Source organism: Anomaloglossus baeobatrachus, chromosome 11 (assembly GCF_048569485.1).
Source record: "Anomaloglossus baeobatrachus isolate aAnoBae1 chromosome 11, aAnoBae1.hap1, whole genome shotgun sequence".
Taxonomy (NCBI): Eukaryota; Metazoa; Chordata; class Amphibia; order Anura; family Aromobatidae; genus Anomaloglossus; species Anomaloglossus baeobatrachus.
Genome location: NC_134363.1, coordinates 165,033,671 through 165,052,032, shown reverse-complemented (window position 1 = coordinate 165,052,032; position 18,362 = coordinate 165,033,671). Strand labels below are relative to the sequence as shown.

The window sequence follows — 18,362 nt, the reverse complement described above, 5'->3', positions numbered from 1 at the left end:
TAGCCTAATTTGCATGTGACTTCAAAGCTTGATTTCTCAGCAATGGCACATCGGATTACTACAAGACAGGTATCATTTTTATTGTTGTTCTATGATCTATACAGCCATGCCACTAACTTGATTGATAAAATCATCCTGACACATTCCCTTTAAACAAGTAAAAAAATGTATAAAGCGACTAGGTTTCCTTTTTTTCCGACTCTGGTCTTTTGGGTTTAGCTTCTATATTAAGGGAAGGGAATTTTCAAGATTTCTTTGTAGAATCCATAAAATAAGTGGTGGTCTTATTATTTGTATTTTATTCTTTAGTATAGTTTTATAATTATTTAGTATGTTATCACATAAACTTGTCCATTTATAAAATATTATCTTATACCATAAATCAACAAAGAAAAACAAAGTCGATAGTACCATTTTGTTTACACAAAATTGTACAAACCTGGTATGATTTTTATGTAGCTTGCAATGAAAAATTCATACGTGGTTGCTCAGGATGACAACCAAAACCAATTTTCCCTACTAGAAAATATAAATATCACAGAGGGTGGTCAAAGCATGGGGAAATGTTCTGGTGGTCAAGGGGCATTCATGCTTTACTTAGACATCCATTCACTTGATTACCTGTCATAAAATAAAGTCCCCAAGGACTTTAGGCAAACAGCTAACTATCCTGGAAGTTCACAGCCATTGACAGCCATTTAGATAAATAAATGACCCAAGTAGGACTTTCTACAATATCTATATGCACATAACAACTACTGAAGAGTTGAAATTTGGTGAGAGGAGATAAAGAAATATGGTGGTAGAACTGTCCCAAATTTACAAGAGTCTTCTATTCCAAGAAAAACCCAAACAATTAAGGCCCCTATCACATTGCGTTCCTCTCCCCTTTCAGTGGTCCCGTCAGGGCTTCCATCCAAACCCCCCACAAAACGGGTTTCGGATGTATGCACCGACGGTGGCACTGACTATAATGGAGTAGATGGAGTCACCGTGTGCTCTGTCGTACATCATTTTCAGGAGTATACGCCTACTGGAGGTGGACACTCAGATGTAGTAGACTTCATCTAGCTGTCCACCTCCAGTAAGGATCTACTCCAGAAAATGGGGCACCACAAACCATCCGGTATAGTCAGTGGCCCCGTCAGCGCATATGTCCGAAACCTGTTTTGTGGTTCATCTTTTAGGTCTTCCTACAGTTCGGATTCTGTGGCATATATGATATTTTGCTTCGTACGGAAGCCCCTACGAGACCACTGATCCTTTTAATAAATATTGCCCTAACTAGGACCAGGGATAAAGTTGGTGTTACACCTAGGGTTAGGGCTAGACGTTAGGGCTAGACATAGGGTTATAGCTATGGTTAGGTTTAGGGCTAGAGTATTAATTAGTTAGATAAAAAATAATAATAATAATAATAATAATAATAATAATGATAATAATAATAATTAAAAAAAAAATCAGTTATACAATGCTATAACTTTTTATTTTCTAAACTATGTTGAAAAAAAAAAATAAGAGTTTCAAAGGGCAAACTATAATTCCATCAGTATTTTCTTAAAATACAATGCATGTGCATGGAGGGTCAGGGCTTCAACAGAGGAAGCGCTTGGCATGGAAAATAGGTTATACAATACCTATTGTAATCACAGGACATACAACTAGGGAAGATATATAAAAACTGAAGCAAAGGAAAAGTAACTTATAGTAGTCAATTAGATTCCATGAACATATAAGTTTGACGCGACTATCGCCAAAAATCCAACCTACTAAGGATATAGGTGAATTGACATACACCTAAACTATAAGCCAGTAGGGTCCACTGTAGGCCTCTATCGATCTGACTGATAAAGCTAGTTATTAGGGATGATCGAATATCACAAATATGCGGCAATATTCGGCTTCGCGAATATTCCACGAATAGGTCGTCGCTATGTGAATATTCGATGCGTAATGTAAGTCTATGGGAAGCCCGAATAGTTGCTATTCGGCAACTATTCGGGTTTCCCATAGACTTACAATGCGCATTGAATATTCGCAAATAGTCGAATAGCGAAGACATATTCATCAACTATGGGCGTAGCCGAATATTTGAGGTATTCGATTATCCCTACTAGTTATGTATGTGATAAATCAAATTAAAAAAATTGTCATTATTTTTGACACAGCCAAAATTACTATATGACTATAAATACAATCCATTCTTGTTTCGTTCTATCTACTATCTTGTTACAGAGCAGTAGAAGCCGAGCAGATTGACAATGTATTTTTTGGATTATAAGGCACATTTTTTCTCCCAAAAATTTGGGAGGAAAATGAGGAATGTGTTTTATAATCCAAATGCAGCTTACCAGGGGAGGTGGAGAGGGGTCATAGGAGATGCTGCAGGCTGTTTTGGGGCTGCGGGCTGTTCTGGGGCTGCGGGCTGTGCTGGGGCTGCGGGCTGTGCTGGGGCTGCGGGCTGTGCTGGGGCTGCGGGCTGTGGGTTGTTCTGGGGCTGCGGGCTGTGCTAAGGATGAGGGCTGTGCTGGGGCTGTGGGCCGTTCTGTGGATGCAGAATGTTCTGGCTGCAGGCTGTTCTGGGGCTGTGCTGGGAATGCAAACTGTGCTGGGGATGCGGGCTGTTCTGGGGATGCGAGCTGTGCTGGGGATGCAAGCTGTGCTGGGGCTATGGGCTGTTCTGAGGCTGCAGGCTGTGCTCGGGCTGCGGGCTGTTTTGGGGCTGCGGGCTGCGGCTGCTCTGGGGCTGCAGGCTGTGCTCGGGCTACGGGCTGTTCTGGGGCTGTGGGATGTTCTGGAGCTGCAGGCTGTGATCGGGCTGCAAGCTGTACTTGGGCTGCGGGCTGTTCTGGGGCTGCGGGCTGTTCTGCGGCTGCAGGCTGCGGTGAGGCTGCAGGCTGTGCTCGGGCTGAGGGCTGTTCGGGGGCTGAGGGCTGTTCGGGGGCTGCAGGCTGTTCTTGGGCTGCGGGCTGTTCTAGGGCTGCAGGCTGTGCTGCAGCGGGCTATGCTGTGCTGGCGGTGAGGCAGGAGATGCCATTCTGAAAATGTACGGGCTTCAAATAATGGCGCCCGGCGTTGGCGCGTGTGCAGATGGAGATTTCTGCTCATGATCTCATTCACGCATGCGCCGCCTGCGGCCCACTGATCTCCCTGCAGCAGACTTAAGGAAAATGGCATCTGCATGCGGCGCATGTGCGCATGAGATTTTGGCTTGTCATTGAGCCAAGAACTCCATCTGCGCACGCGCCGTTTCTGAACGCCATTTCTTTGAAGCCTGCACTGCCGACGGTTTCTGGATACTCCTCCTGCTTCACAGTGTCCAGAGGAAGTATCTGGGACACCCGCTGCACCACTCCTTCCTCCTGTGACCCCGCTCCACCACGGCTGCCAACCCCCTCCGGTAAGACACCCCCGGATTATAAGACGGACCCCATATTTTATTATCTAAATTTGGTGTGTGTCTTATAATCCGGCGTCTCTTATAAAACAAATAGTACAGTATATAACACTGTGGGGCAAACAAATTCAGTATAACTGTTATTTTAGGCTGTTGATCACTAATTAGGACCGCCCACTGGACTATTAAGCCCAGAATACATTTAAATAAGTAACATACAAGTTTTAATTAATCTTTTCCCACCACAATATATATCAATCTGCTCAGCTTCTTTTGCTCTACAATATGATTTCCGCAGAACAAACCCCATATCCAATGTGGCACTTACCCTTTAAGTAAAAAAAATGTCTCTTTAAATGCTATCACTTAGGAAAGAAACATCTCTTATAAATAGTAGACCTTTAGCCTCGAGTATAGAAATGGATATAAAGTATATATAGCCTGGAATACCCTTTGTATATGCTAGTAGCAACACACTATCCTGTTGTGTACAAGAGGAATAGCTACATACTAAACCTTATACTATGATACTATAATACTATGATATATAAAGTCTAATTACATCTCTGAAATCTAAGCAAATATGATATTCAAAGAAAAAGTGTCCTAACATTGTATACTGTGTATGCTAAAACATAGGAGACTGCAAAGTGAAAGACAGCAACTCAAGCAGAACACGGAGCAACAAGCACTGTATATATATATATATATATAATGTCCGATAGGAACAGCGTTCCGCCCCACAATTACACCCCGACGTGTCGTCAGGAAAAACAACGGCAGACAGGAGAGGTGAGAGTTTCAAAAATAGTCAGCAGTTTTGCAGATTTGCATGGAATCTGAGATATCTTCCAGTTTACCGATTATAAGGCTACTTGTGAAGTTTGGCGCAATTTAAAGTGATTTTTTTCCGTCTTCATTAATGGATGTTGTCGGAAAGGGCTTGCAAAAACAAACACTTTTGCAATTTACTGTTTATTAAAATTTGTAACCGTTTTTGAGATATTAACACTTCTCTTTTCCTTAACACCTTGTTGCCAAGGCAACGAGATGTAAACACAAGAAATAAAGTGTTAGTATCTCAAGAATGGCTGAAAATTTGAACAAGCAATAAATTGCAAAAATGCTTCTCTTTACAAGTACTATCTGACAATACCCATTTCTGAAGATGGTGAAAACCCCCTTTAAAAGGGAATCCAACTGTTATGGCAACAGATATATTGATATTTTATCTTTGTACAAGTATTTTCTCTGTTGTAAAAAAACAAAGTGCCATGCCACTTTATAATAGGCCAAGAGGATTATCCATTGCCCACGGGAAGTCGATAAAGTTGACATGAAGAGCTTTTTCTTGGTGTAATGATATAAGGCCATACATTTATTGACTTCTGTCTATATGACATGGAATAAGGAGGCTACGTGGGCAGCGGAAGAAGAATCGGGCCTAGTAAATACTGGAAGCCTTGTCAAAACTACTGATTATTTTTGCCTTTGTCACAGTGACAATCCATCCGCACACAACTGCTGTGGTGCTTTCAGTGTATACTTACATTTGTTTGCGCAAACAAATGGCGGCCATTGAAGGACACCAAGCTCATATCGCTCCATTCTCAGTCCAGCGTTCAGACACCAGCTTTCCCCTCCTAAGACCCAGTGATGATGTCACTGCACACTGATTTTATGTCATTGGACAGACCCAGCTATGATGTCACTGCACGCTGCCTTACTGTCATTGGTACGTGGCATATAATCGAAGCCTCAGGAAGGCATCAGATGCAAGTCCCCCGTATTCTCTTTACATAACGCATGTAGACCCTGAAATTGGTATTGGGAACATGGCGGACACCTCTTAAAGTACAGTCTAGAGTTTTAGTTTAAGATTCCTTTAACATTCCCTTTATACCGCTAACCCAGGACTAGTAGAACTGATGGGCTTCTAAGAGGCACCCTATTTGTCCACGTAATGTCCGGGCATCGGTCTACACTACTGCCCATGACTGCTCTTCGATGAACCAAAAGGGTATTGATTGGTTCATACCAAAATGTATACATGACCATTGTAACCCTATACAAAATGATAGCGCTTTAGTTCTATGATAGAACTATGCGCACAATAAGAGCCCCTATGGGTAGTAACATGAACCTGTCAGGAGGACTTAAGCCACCCAAACCACCATCGGGCTATTCTCCAGGTCAGTAAGAGGTGGACAATGAGGCCCTAGTATTTTCTGCCCGATGAAGCATAATCTAATAAAAAATTACTTTGAAAACAACATGCGCTAAATACTAAGCAACTGTAAAAAGGCATAGGGGTGGTGTCTCTACTCGGAAAAGTCAAGCTCCTTCGAAGATATCTAAAAGGCCAAGAACAAGCCAGGTGCATGAGGAGTGAAGCACGAAGTAGAGACTCAACTCTGCGCATGCGCAGCCACGATGCTGGCCCCACATGACTTTTCCAAGGAGTGTAACCACCCGCTTGACTCTTTACGGGTCAATAGAATGTAGTGAACACTGGTTTAAGGTTCCTTATCTACATTATGCTGTATCATCCAAAATTGTCACCAGATTTGTCTCCTATAAGCTGTGGCTACCACCAGTGAGCTCTTCTATACAGCATTCCAGAATACTTTATATAAGAGGCCAGGCCGCGCTGTATAACGTAAAAAACACTTTCATAATACTCACCTTGGTTGAGCGGTCCGGTCCGATGGGTGTCACTGCTCTCCGATCTGGCGCCTCATATCTCCGGTCAAGCGCCTCCACTCTGCTGCGATCTCCATCCTCCTTCTTGCCAGCCGACTGTGGATGACGCGTCTACATGATCCACAAGCCAAAATTGCGGTCCTGCGTAGGCGCACTTCTCTCTTCCCTACTGAGGGCTGATCAAAGGATTGTAATGTGCAGGCGCGAGGAAAGGTTGAAGACCGCCCGCGCATGCGCACTACAATACATTAATCTGCCATGAGCAGGGCAGATCAAAGTGAGCCTGCGCAGGACCTCAATGCCGGCTTGTGTGCATGACATAGGACGCGGACAGGAGAGCAGTGACACCCATCAGACCAGACCGCCACCTAGGTGAGTATTATATAAGGGATTTTTTACGTTATACAGCGCAGTCTGGGCTCTTGTATACAGTATACCGGAGCTCAGTGGTGGTGGCCACAGCTTATAGGGGCCAAAGCTGGAGACAGGGTCCATTTAAATTATTACCGTCCTGGAAAAACAGGCTGTAACTTCGGTTACTGTTAAGATAAATTTTCCCATAACACGTGAGTTTTAAAGAGAATTTTTCACTGGATTTTTTCAAATTAAGCTGAGCACCTCCTCTAAATGTCCCTGCCCCGCTGAATCTGGAACAGTTTTTCCTTTTTGTCTGTGCCCCTCGGTGCCAAAGTTATGCAAACATAAACTTTGCCTTCAAGTAACAGGGCGTACACCGCAGAACTCTGTGGGTGTGGCCATTTTTTGATTGGCTAGCATCAGGGCTCCAAAGTACACGCCCATTTAGCGGAAGGGAACATTTGCACCTTTATTACAAAAGGGCATAACTTTGGAATAGAAGAGCACAGAAGAAAAAGAAAAACTGTTCCGGAATCAGCGGAGTAGCACGAGTTGGATCAGGTTCAAAGTCGGTGAAAGATCCTCTTTAATTTATATCCATAACTAGACTGATTTCTAACTTAACCTGGCGGGTTTTTTAAGATCTGGAGGCTATATAGTTTTATATGGTTTGATCTAGCTCTTTCCTATAAGAATACTGCTAGAACTTAAAGAAAAAGCCCCAGTCTAACTTCTTCTGCCCAAATACCATGATGATTGACAGTTCTCCTGTACAAATTGATAAACTGAGAGCTGTCAATCAGCAGCGTGTGGGAGGAGCAAGCTGAACTCAGAGACTTTTCCTTCAAGTAAAAGAATATAGAAAATAATTTATTTTTAATAACATCCCAACGTTCCCGAGGCCGTACTAATAATAAGATCCAAAAGTTTACTTTTCTCGTAATTATTTCATTTCGCAAATCAGCTGTCATCCAGTGACATCATAAGCCAGAAGTCCAGTGACATCACAAATCAGCGCCCCATGGGAAATAATCAAGATAGTCATACCTTGTCCTCTTCGCTGATGTTGCGCGTGGCAGTCCTCCACGTGATGCTGGGCAGAGGATCTCCAGACGCCTCGCAGGTCAGGGTGATCTCATTATCCAGCTCCACGGCAGTCTTGTTCTCAACGTAGGTGATCTTAGGTTTCGCTGAAAGTGACAGGGAATAGACTTTAAGTGCAAAAATTTGCAAAGTTTAAAGTGAATGTTTTGGACTCTTTGTATCCTATGTTACATTATAAATGCAGACAGGGAAAGCGGCCAGAAAAAAGTGAGGAAATACAAAATTGTCCGGATGTGAAGGGTTAAAGGGGTTGTGTTGCCTTCAAAAATAGCAACTTTGCAATGTACCACTTAGTAAACATCTTCTCCGTTCTCAAGGGATTCTTAATTCTGTAGTTTATTGCTCATTGGTTACTGGCCGCCTTTGCTGTCTATCAGCAGTTGGTTTGTTTCCTAGGAAAGGATTGCAGTGCTTACAAGCTCTTTGATATAGAGATTATAAGTGCTGCTCTGAAGCTGTCCAGATAACTTAATGCAGCTAGCTTTAGTGTCCCTGCACTTCTCCGGTGTTGCAGAGGCAAAGCTGCATGTGCAATCAGCTTAGGAAAGGGCAACTGCACTGACTGGGTGCAGCGGTCATCTGAGAAAAGGAAACAAGGACACACCAGCAAAACTAGGAGGAGCTTTGGAGCATACCACTAATATTTTGAATTATACTCAGTATGCAGGAACCGCACCAAATTTGCTTTACAAGCCATATTATAAAAGAAGGGAATTTTGTTACTTACCGTAAATTCCTTTTCTTCTAGCTCTTATTGGGAGACCCAGACGATTGGGGTATAGCTACTGCCTCCGGAGGCCACACAAAGCACTACACCAAAAAGTGCAAGGCCCCTCCCCTTCTGGCTATACCCCCCCGTGGTATCACGGGTTCTCCAGTTTTAGTGCCAAAGCAAGAAGGAGGAAAGCCAATAACTGGTTTAAACAAATTAACTCCGAGTAACATCGGAGAACTGAAAAACCGTTCAACATGAACAACATGTGTACCCGCAAACCACAAAAAAATCCCGAAGGACAACAGGGCGGGTGCTGGGTCTCCCAATAAGAGCTAGAAGAAAAGGAATTTACGGTAAGTAACAAAATTCCCTTCTTCTTCAGCGCTCTATTGGGAGACCCAGACGATTGGGACGTCCAAAAGCTGTCCCTGGGTGGGTAAAGAAATACCTCATGTTAGAGCTGCAAAACAGCCCTCCCCTACGGGGGTGTCACTGCCGCCTGCAGGACTCTTCTACCTAAGCTGGCATCCGCCGAAGCATAGGTATGCACCTGATAATGCTTGGTGAAAGTGTGCAGACTCGACCAGGTAGCTGCCTGGCACACTTGTTGAGCCGAAGCCTGGTGTCGTAATGCCCAGGACGCACCCACGGCTCTGGTTGAGTGGGCTTTTAGCCCTGAAGGAACCGGAAGCCCCGCAGAACGGTAGGCCTCTAGAATTGGTTCTTTGATCCATCGAGCCAGGGTGGCTTTAGAAGCCTGCAACCCCTTGCGCGGACCAGCGACAAGGACAAAAAGTGCATCGGAACGGCGCATGGGCGCCGTGCGGGAAATGTAGATTCTGAGTGCTCTCACCAGATCCAGCAAACGTAAGTCCTTTTCATACCGGTGAACCGGATGAGGACAAAAGGAAGGCAAGGATATATCCTGATTAAGATGAAACGAGGAGACGACCTTAGGGAGAAACTCCGGAATGGGGCGCAGCACTACCTTGTCCTGGTGGAACACCAGGAAGGGAGCCTTGGATGACAGAGCTGCCAGCTCCGACACTCGCCGAAGCGATGTGATCGCAACAAGAAACGCCACTTTCTGTGACAGGCGAGAAAAGGAAACTTCCTTCAGAGGCTCGAAAGGCGGCTTCTGGAGAGCAACTAGTACCCTGTTCAGATCCCATGGATCTAACGGCCGCCTGTACGGGGGCACAATATGACAGACCCCCTGCAGGAACGTGCGCACCTTAGGAAGACGTGCTAGACGCTTCTGAAAAAACACGGATATTGCCGATACTTGCCCTTTAAGGGAGCTGAGCGACAAGCCCTTTTCTAACCCCGATTGCAGGAAAGAAAGAAAAGTGGGCAATGCAAATGGCCAGGGAGACACTCCCTGAGCGGAACACCAGGATAAGAAAATCTTCCACGTTCTGTGGTAGATCTTAGCAGAAGTCGACTTTCTAGCCTGTCTCATTGTGGCTACAACTCCTTGGGATAATCCTGCAGACGCTAGGATCCAGGACTCAATGGCCACACAGTCAGGTTCAGGGCCGCAGAATTCTGATGGAAAAACGGCCCTTGGGACAGTAAGTCTGGTCTGTCTGGAAGTGACCACGGTCGGCCGACCGTGAGATGCCACAGATCCGGATACCACGATCTCCTCGGCCAGTCTGGGGCGACGAGTATGACGCGGCTGCAATCGGATCTGATCTTGCGTAAGACTCTGGGCAAGAGTGCCAGAGGCGGGAATACGTATGGGAGCCGGAACTGCGACCAATCTTGTACTAAGGCGTCTGCCGCCAGAGCTCTTTGATCGCGCGACCTCGCCATAAATGCCGGGACCTTGTTGTTGTGCCGGGACGCCATTAGGTCGACGTCCGGCACTCCCCAGCGGCGACAGATTTCCTGAAAAGCGTCCGGGTGAAGGGACCATTCCCCTGCGTCCATGCCCTGGCGACTGAGGAAGTCTGCTTCCCAGTTTTCGACGCCTGGGATGTGAACCGCGGATATGGTGGATGCTGTGTCTTCCACCCACATTAGAATGCGCCGGACTTCTTGGAAGGCTTGCCGACTGCGCGTCCCTCCTTGGTGGTTGATGTATGCCACCGCTGTGGAGTTGTCCGACTGGATTCGGATCTGCTTTCCTTCCAGCCACTGTTGGAAGGCTAGTAGGGCAAGATACACTGCCCTGATTTCCAGAACATTGATCTGAAGGGTGGACTCCTGCGGAGTCCACGTTCCCTGAGTCCTGTGGTGGAGAAAAACTGCTCCCCACCCTGACAGACTCGCATCTGTCGTGACCACTGCCCAGGATGGGGGCAGGAAGGATCTTCCCTGAGACAATGAGGTGGGAAGGAGCCACCATTGTAGAGAGTCCTTGGCCGTCTGGGAAAGGGAGACTTTCCTGTCTAGTGACGTTGACTTTCCGTCCCATTGGCGGAGAATGTCCTATTGAAGTGGGCGCAGATGAAACTGCGCAAATGGAACTGCTTCCATGGCTGCCACCATCTTCCCTAGGAAGTGCATGAGGCGCCGCAAGGGGTGCGACTGACCCTGAAGGAGAGATTGCACCCCTGTTTGTAGTGATCGCTGTTTGTTCAGCGGAAGCTTCACTATCGCTGCTAGAGTATGGAACTCCATGCCAAGATACGTGAGTGATTGGGTCGGTGACAGGATCGACTTTGGAAAGTTGATGATCCATCCGAAAGACTGTAGAGTCTCCAGCGTAGCATTCAGGCTGAGTTGGCATGTCTCTTGAGAGGGTGCCTTGACCAGTAGATCGTCTAGGTAAGGGATCACCGAGTGTCCCTGAGAGTGCAAGACTGCTACCACTGCCGCCATGACCTTGGTGAAGACCCGTGGGGCTGTCGCCAGACCGAATGGCAGAGCTACGAACTGAAGATGGTCGTCTCCTATCACAAAACGTAGAAAACGTTGATGTTCTGTAGCAATTGGCATGTGGAGATAAGCATCTTTGATGTCTATTGAGGCAAGGAAGTCTCCTCGAGACATTGAGGCAATGACAGATCGTAGGGTTTCCATCCGGAACCGCCTGGCGTGCACATGTTTGTTGAGCAGTTTTAGGTCCAGAAAAGGACGGAATGAGCCGTCCTTTTTTGGAACCACAAAGAGATTGGAGTAAAACCCTCGACCCTGTTCCTGAGGAGGGACAGGGATCACTACTCCTTCCGCTCTTAGGGAGTCCACCGCCTGCCGCAGAGCATCTGCTCGGTCTGGATGTGGGGAGGTTCTGAAGAATCGGGCTGGAGGACGAGAACTGAACTCGATTCTGTACCCGCGAGACAAAATGTCTGTCACCCACCGGTCCTTGACCTGTGACAGCCAAATGTCGCAAAAGCGGGAGAGCCTGCCCCCGACCGGAGATTCGGCGGGAGGGGGCTGGAAGTCATGAGGTAGCCGCTTTGGAAGCGGTTCCTCCATTTGCTTTCTTGGGGCGTGCGTGAGCCCGCCAGGAATCTGAGTTTCTTTGCGTCCTCTGAGACCCTTTGGACGAGGTAAATGGTGTCTTGCCCGAACCTCGAAAGGACTGAAACCTCTGCTGCCACTTTTTCTGCTGAGGTTTGCTTGTTCTGGGCTGGGGTAAAGAAGAGTCTTTACCCTTGGACTGCTTAATGATGTCAGCCAATGGCTCGCCAAACAGTCTATCTCTAGATAAAGGCAAGCTGGTTAAACATTTTTTGGAACCAGCATCTGCCTTCCAGTCCCTTAACCACAAGGCTCTGCGCAAAACTACCGAATTGGCGGACGCCATTGAGGTGCGGCTGGTAGATTCTAGGACCGCATTGATAGCGTAAGACGCAAACGCAGACATCTGCGAGGTAAGGGACGCCACTTGTGGCACTGCTGGATGTATGATAGCATCCACTTTTGCTAAACCAGCTGAAATAGCCTGGAGAGCCCATACGGCTGCGAATGCCGGAGCAAACGACGCGCCGATAGCTTCATAGACAGATTTTAACCAAAGGTCCATCTGTCTGTCATTGGCATCTTTAAGTGAAGCGCCATCCTCCACTGAAACTATGGATCTAGCTGCAAGTTTGGAAATCGGGGGGTCTACCTTTGGACACTGGGTCCAGCGCTTGACCACATCAGGGGGGAAGAAGGGAATTTTGTTTACTTACCGTAAATTCCTTTTCTTCTAGCTCCAATTGGGAGACCCAGACAGTGGTGTATAGCTACTGCCTCTGGAGGCCGCACAAAGAACTACACTTAAAAGTGTAAGGCCCCTCCCCTTCTGGCTATACACTCTCCCGTAGGAGTACGGATTCCTCAGTTTTAGTACCAAAGCAAGAAGGAGGAAAGCCAATAACAGTTTCAAAAACAAATTCAATCCGATAACAAGATCGGAGAACTTAAGAAACAACATGAACAACATGTGCACCCGAAAAACGAAACCCTAAGAACAAATAGGGCGGGTGCTGGGTCTCCCAATTGGAGCTAGAAGAAAAGGAATTTACGGTAAGTAAACAAAATTCCCTTCTTCTTTTTCGCTCCTAATTGGGAGACCCAGACAGTGGGACGTCCAAAAGCAGTCCCTGGGTGGGTAAAAAGATACCACATGAACGGGCTGTCAGACAGCCTCTTCCTACAGGTGGGCCACCGCCGCCTGAAGGACCTGTCTACCTAGGCTGGCATCTGCCGAAGCGTAGGTATGCACTTGATAGTGTTTGGTAAACGTGTGCAGACTCGACCAGGTAGCCGCCTGGCACACTTGCTGAGCCGTAGCCTGATGCCGCAATGCCCAGGACGCACCCACGGCTCTGGTAGAATGGGCCTTCAGTCCAGATGGAATCGGAAGCCCAGCAGAACGGTATGTGTGAAGAATTGGTTCCTTGATCCACCGCGCCAGGGTGGATTTGGAAGCTTGCGATCCCTTATGCTGACCAGCGACTAGGACAAAGAGCGCATCAGAACGGCGTAGAGACGCCGTGCGAGAAATGTAAATCCTGAGTGCTCTCACCAGGTCCAACAGATGTAAACCCTTTTCAAATTGGTGAACTGGATGCGGACACAAAGATGGCAAAGTGATATCCTGATTGAGATGAAAGGAAGAAACCACCTTGGGAGAAAACTCTGGAATTGGACGCAGTACTACCTTGTCTTGGTGAAACACCAGGAAGGGAGATTTGCAAGATAACGCCGCTAGCTCGGACACTCTTCGAAGAGACGTGACCGCCACAAGAAAAACTACCTTTTGTGAAAGCCGAGAAAGGGGAACCTCTTTCAAAGGCTCGAAAGGCGGCTTCTGGAGAGCAATGAGAACCTTGTTCAGATCCCAGGGTTCCAATGGCCGTCTGTAAGGAGGAACGATATGACAAACTCCTTGGAGAAACGTGCGTACTTTAGAAAGCCGTGCCAAGCGCTTCTGAAAGAATACGGATAGCGCGGAGACTTGACCCTTAAGCGAGCTAAGCGACAAACCTTTTTCCAACCCAGACTGCAGGAAGGAAAGAAAAATTGGCAATGCAAATGGCCAGGGAGAAAACCCTTGAGCCAAGCACCACGCTAAGAATATCTTCCACGTCCTGTGATAGATCTTAGCTGAGGATGGTTTTCTAGCCTGTCTCATTGTGGCAACAACTTCATGAGATAAACCTGAGGCCGCTAGGATCCAGGACTCAATGGCCACACAGTCAGGTTCAGGGCCGCAGAATTCAGATGGAAAAACGGCCCTTGAGACAGCAAATCTGGACGGTTTGGTAGTGTCCACGGTTGGCCTACCGTGAGATGCCACAGATCCGGGTACCACGACCTTCTTGGCCAATCTGGAGCGACGAGTATGGCTCGATGGCAGTCGGACTTGATTTTCCGGAGAACTCTGGGTAACAATGCTAGAGGTGGGAACACATAGGGGAGTCGGAATTGCGACCAATCCTGAACCAAGGCGTCTGCCGCCAGCGCTCGGTGATCGTGAGACCGTGCCATGAAAACTGGGACCTTGTTGTTGTGCCGTGACGCCATCAGATTGACGTCCGGCGTCCCCCAGCGGCAACAGATCTGCTGAAACACGTCCGGGTGAAGGGACCATTCTCCTGCGTCCATGCCCTGGCGACTGAGAAAGTCTGCTTCCCAGTTTTCCACGCCTGGGATGTGAACTGCGGATATGGTGGACGCTCTGCTTTCCACCCACGTCAAAATCCGCTGGACTTCTTGAAAAGCTTGGCGACTGCGTGTTCCCCCTTGGTGGTTGATGTACGCCACCGCCGTGGAATTGTCCGACTGAATCCGAATCTGCTTGCCTTCCAGCCATTGTTGGAAGGCTCGCAGGGCAAGATAGATTGCTCTGATTTCCAGAACATTGATCTGCAGGGTGGACTCTTCCTGAGTCCACGTCCCCTGAGCCCTGTGGTGGAGAAACACCGCTCCCCACCCTGATAGGCTCGCATCCGTCGTGACCACTGCCCAGGACGGGGGAAGGAACGACTTTCCCTGTGACAATGAGGTGGGGAGAAGCCACCAACGCAGAGAGTCCTTGGCAGTCTGAGAGAGGGAGACAGTCCTGTCGAGGGACGTCGATTTCCCATCCCATTGGCGTAGAATGTCCCATTGTAGAGGGCGCAGATGAAACTGCGCGAACGGGACTGCCTCCATTGCTGCTACCATCTTTCCTAGGAAATGCATGAGGCGCCTCAGTGAGTGCGACTGGCTCTGAAGGAGAGATTGCACTCCAGTCCGTAGCGAGCACTGCTTGTCCAGTGGAAGCCTCACTATCGCTGATAGAGTATGAAACTCCATGCCAAGATAAGTCAGAGATTGGGTCGGGGTTAGATGAGACTTTGGAAAGTTGATAATCCACCCGAAACTCTGGAGAGTGTCTAGTGCCACCTTCAGACTGTGTTGGCATGCCTCTTGAGAGGGTGCCTTTATAAGCAGGTCGTCTAGATACGGGATGACCGAGTGACCCTGCGAGTGCAGAACAGCTACTACTGCTGCCATGACTTTGGCGAAGACCCGGGGGGCTGTTGCCAGACCGAAAGGTAACGCTACGAACTGCAGGTGTTCGTCGTGTATGACGAAGCGTAGGAAACGCTGATGCTCTGGTGCAATCGGCACGTGGAGATACGCATCTTTGATATCTATTGATGCTAGAAAATCTCCTTGAGACATTGAGGCTATGACGGAGCGTAGGGATTCCATCCGGAACCTCCTGACTTTTACGTGTCTGTTGAGCAACTTTAGATCCAGGACGGGTCGATACGATCCGTCTTTTTTTGGGACCACAAACAGATTGGAGTAAAAACCGTGACCTTGTTCCTGAAGAGGGACGGAGGTCACCACTCCTTCCGCCTTTAGAGCGGCCACCGCCTGCAACAGAGCATCGGCTCGGTCTGGTGGTGGAGAAGTTCTGAAGAAACGAGTTGGCGGACGAGAACTGAACTCTATCCTGTACCCGTGAGACAGAATATCCCTCACCCAACGGTCTTTGACGCGTGACAGCCAGATGTCGCCAAAGTGGGAAAGCCTCCCACCGACCGCGGGTGTGGGAATCGGAGACCGCAAGTCAGGAGGACGCCGTCTTGGCAACGGTTCCTCCGGCTGTCCTTTTTGGGCGTGACTGAGACCTCCAAGAATCTGAGCGTCTCTGGTCTTTTTGAGTCTTTTTTGACGAGGCGAATTGGGACCTGCCCGGTCCTCGAAAGGACCGATAACCAGACTGACCCTTCCTCTGTTGGGGTTTGTTTTGTCTGTGTTGCGGTAGGGATGAGTCCTTACCCTTGGAGTGTTTGATGATTTCATCCAAACGCTCTCCAAACAATCGGTCACGAGAAAAAGGCAAATTGGTTAAGCACTTCTTGGAATGAGAATCTGCTTTCCAATGTCTCAACCACAGGGCCCTACGCAAAACAACGGAGTTGGCTGACGCCACTGCCGTGCGGCTTGTAGCGTCAAGAACAGCATTAATCGCGTACGACGCGAATGCCGCCATTTGCGAGGTCAATGGTGCTACCTGCGGGGCAGATGCACGTGTGACTGAGTCGACTCGCGCAAGCCCGGCTGAGATAGCTTGGAGTGCCCATACGGCCGCAAAAGAAGGCGCTAATGACGCTCCAATCGCTTCATAGATGGATTTCAGCCAGAGCTCCATCTGCCTGTCAGTGGCATCTTTAAGTGCCGCTCCATCTTCAACTGCAACCAAGGATCTAGCTGCAAGCCTGGAAATTGGAGGATCCACTTTTGGACACTGGGTCCAACCCTTGACCACCTCAGGGGGAAAAGGATAGCGTGTATCTTTAAGCCGTTTAGGAAAACGCCTTTCAGGATAAGCGTGGGGTTTCTGGATTGCGTCTCTAAAGTCAGCGTGGTCCAGAAAAGTGCTTAATGTACGCTTAGGGTATCTGAAATGGATTCTCTCGTGCTGCGAAGCTGACTCCTCTACAAGAGGAGCTGGTGGGGAAATATTTAACATCTTATTGATGTTAAATATAAGATCATTAACTATGGCGTCACCATCTGGTGTATCTAGATTGAGAGCGGTCCCAGGATCAGAATCCTGATCAGTTACGTCCGCCTCATCACCCATAGATTCATCTCGCTGGGATCCTGACCATTGAGATGAATGTGAAGGCCCGTCATAGCGAGCCCGCTTAGGCTGCCCGGGGCCATCGTCCGAGTCAGAGTCTTCACCCTGAGGTGTATATGCCCGTCCCGGAGCTTGGAGGTAATTCAGCTGAGGGGGACCAGGGGGCAAAGATTGCACAGTGTCCGTGGCCTGAAGTACAGGCCTAGCTCGCAATGTGTCAAGAATTTGTGACATAGTGAGAGACATTCTGTCAGCAAAAGCTGCAAACTCAGTTCCTGTCACTTGGACAGCATTCACAGGTGGTACACCCTGGGTCACGTCCAGCAGAGGTCCCGACTGTGCAAGCGCTGCAGGGGCCGAGCACTGCACACAATGGGGGTCCGTGGAGCCTGCCGGTAGAAAAGTCCCACATGCGGTGCAGGAAGCATATAATGTCTGTGCCTTGGCACCCTTGCGTTTTACGGACGACATGCTGCTGGCTCTCTGCAATGTGAGAGAGTCTATAGCCAAAGGGCGACCAGCGCTATGTAATACCAAGTATTTGTAGAAACAAAATACTAATAATACTACTGGCACAAGAGGGGGTGAGCCCTGAGGGCTGCTTACCGCCCGCTGAATAGCGGGTAAGAGGCGCAGAATTCCTTGTCTGGGTCTCCCCGGCTCCCCTCTGCAGCTCAGCGTGTCAGCAGGAATGGCTGCCGGCGTCTGTGGAGAGGGGCGGTCCGTGGGAGTTTCCAAACAAAAGTGCGGGAAACAGTGTCCCCTCTGTGCCGATTGTGAGGGCTGGAGTATGTAAAAACGACTCCAGCCCTCGGCGCTGATGCACTGGCCAGCGTCCCGCCCCTCTCCTGACTGGCAGGTCTGGGGGCGGGAACGAACGGAAGCAGGCCGCAAAAGCCGGGGACTCGAGTTATCAGCGCGGCCGCCGTAAAAGCGCGGGCCGCGCTGAAGTCCCCGGCGCACCACAAGTGCCAGCCGCGCCGCAGTCCCAGCGGCCGGCGCGACCGATTCCCAGAAGTGTGCCTGCTTCAGCAAAGCTGAATGAGGCCATGGCACAAGCGCCGTAGCGCTGATGTCCCCCGGCGCACTACAACACCCAGCATGCTGCGGTGTGAGCGCCAAATGCACGGGGACACAGAGTACCTTGAGGAAGCAGGGCCATGTCCCTGATGTACTCCGCTCCATCCAGCATCTTCTCCAGGGGCTGTAGATGGAGCACGGTCTCAGTGCCTGGAGACCAGTAAATCCCACTTCACCCAGAGCCCTGTAAAAAGGGATGGGGAAGGAATCAGCATGTGGGCTCCAGCCGCCGTACCCGCAATGGGTACCTCAACCTTACAAACACCTCCGACATACAGTGGGGTGAGAAGGGAGCATGCTGGGAGCCCTGTATAGGCCCTCTTGTCTTCCATCCGACATAGTCAGCAGCTGCTGCTGACTAAAAACAATGGAGCTATGCGTGCGTGTCTGACCTCCTGCGCACAAAGCTAAAACTGAGGAATCCGTACTCCTACGGGAGGGTGTATAGCCAGAAGGGGAGGGGCCTTACACTTTTA

The 18,362-nt window shown here is 48.7% G+C and overlaps 1 protein-coding gene across 6 annotated transcripts in view; it reads right to left on the bottom strand.

Moving 5' to 3' along the window:
* Window positions 1–18,362, bottom strand: part of NCAM1 (neural cell adhesion molecule 1) — a 490,562-nt gene that overhangs the window by 147,866 nt on the left and 324,334 nt on the right. For all 6 annotated transcript variants that reach the window (XM_075328365.1, XM_075328368.1, XM_075328367.1 and 3 more), the window contains exon 8: window positions 7,505–7,647. In XM_075328365.1, the coding sequence (XP_075184480.1) occupies window positions 7,505–7,647 (143 nt within the window). The remainder of the gene's footprint in view (window positions 1–7,504; window positions 7,648–18,362) is intronic.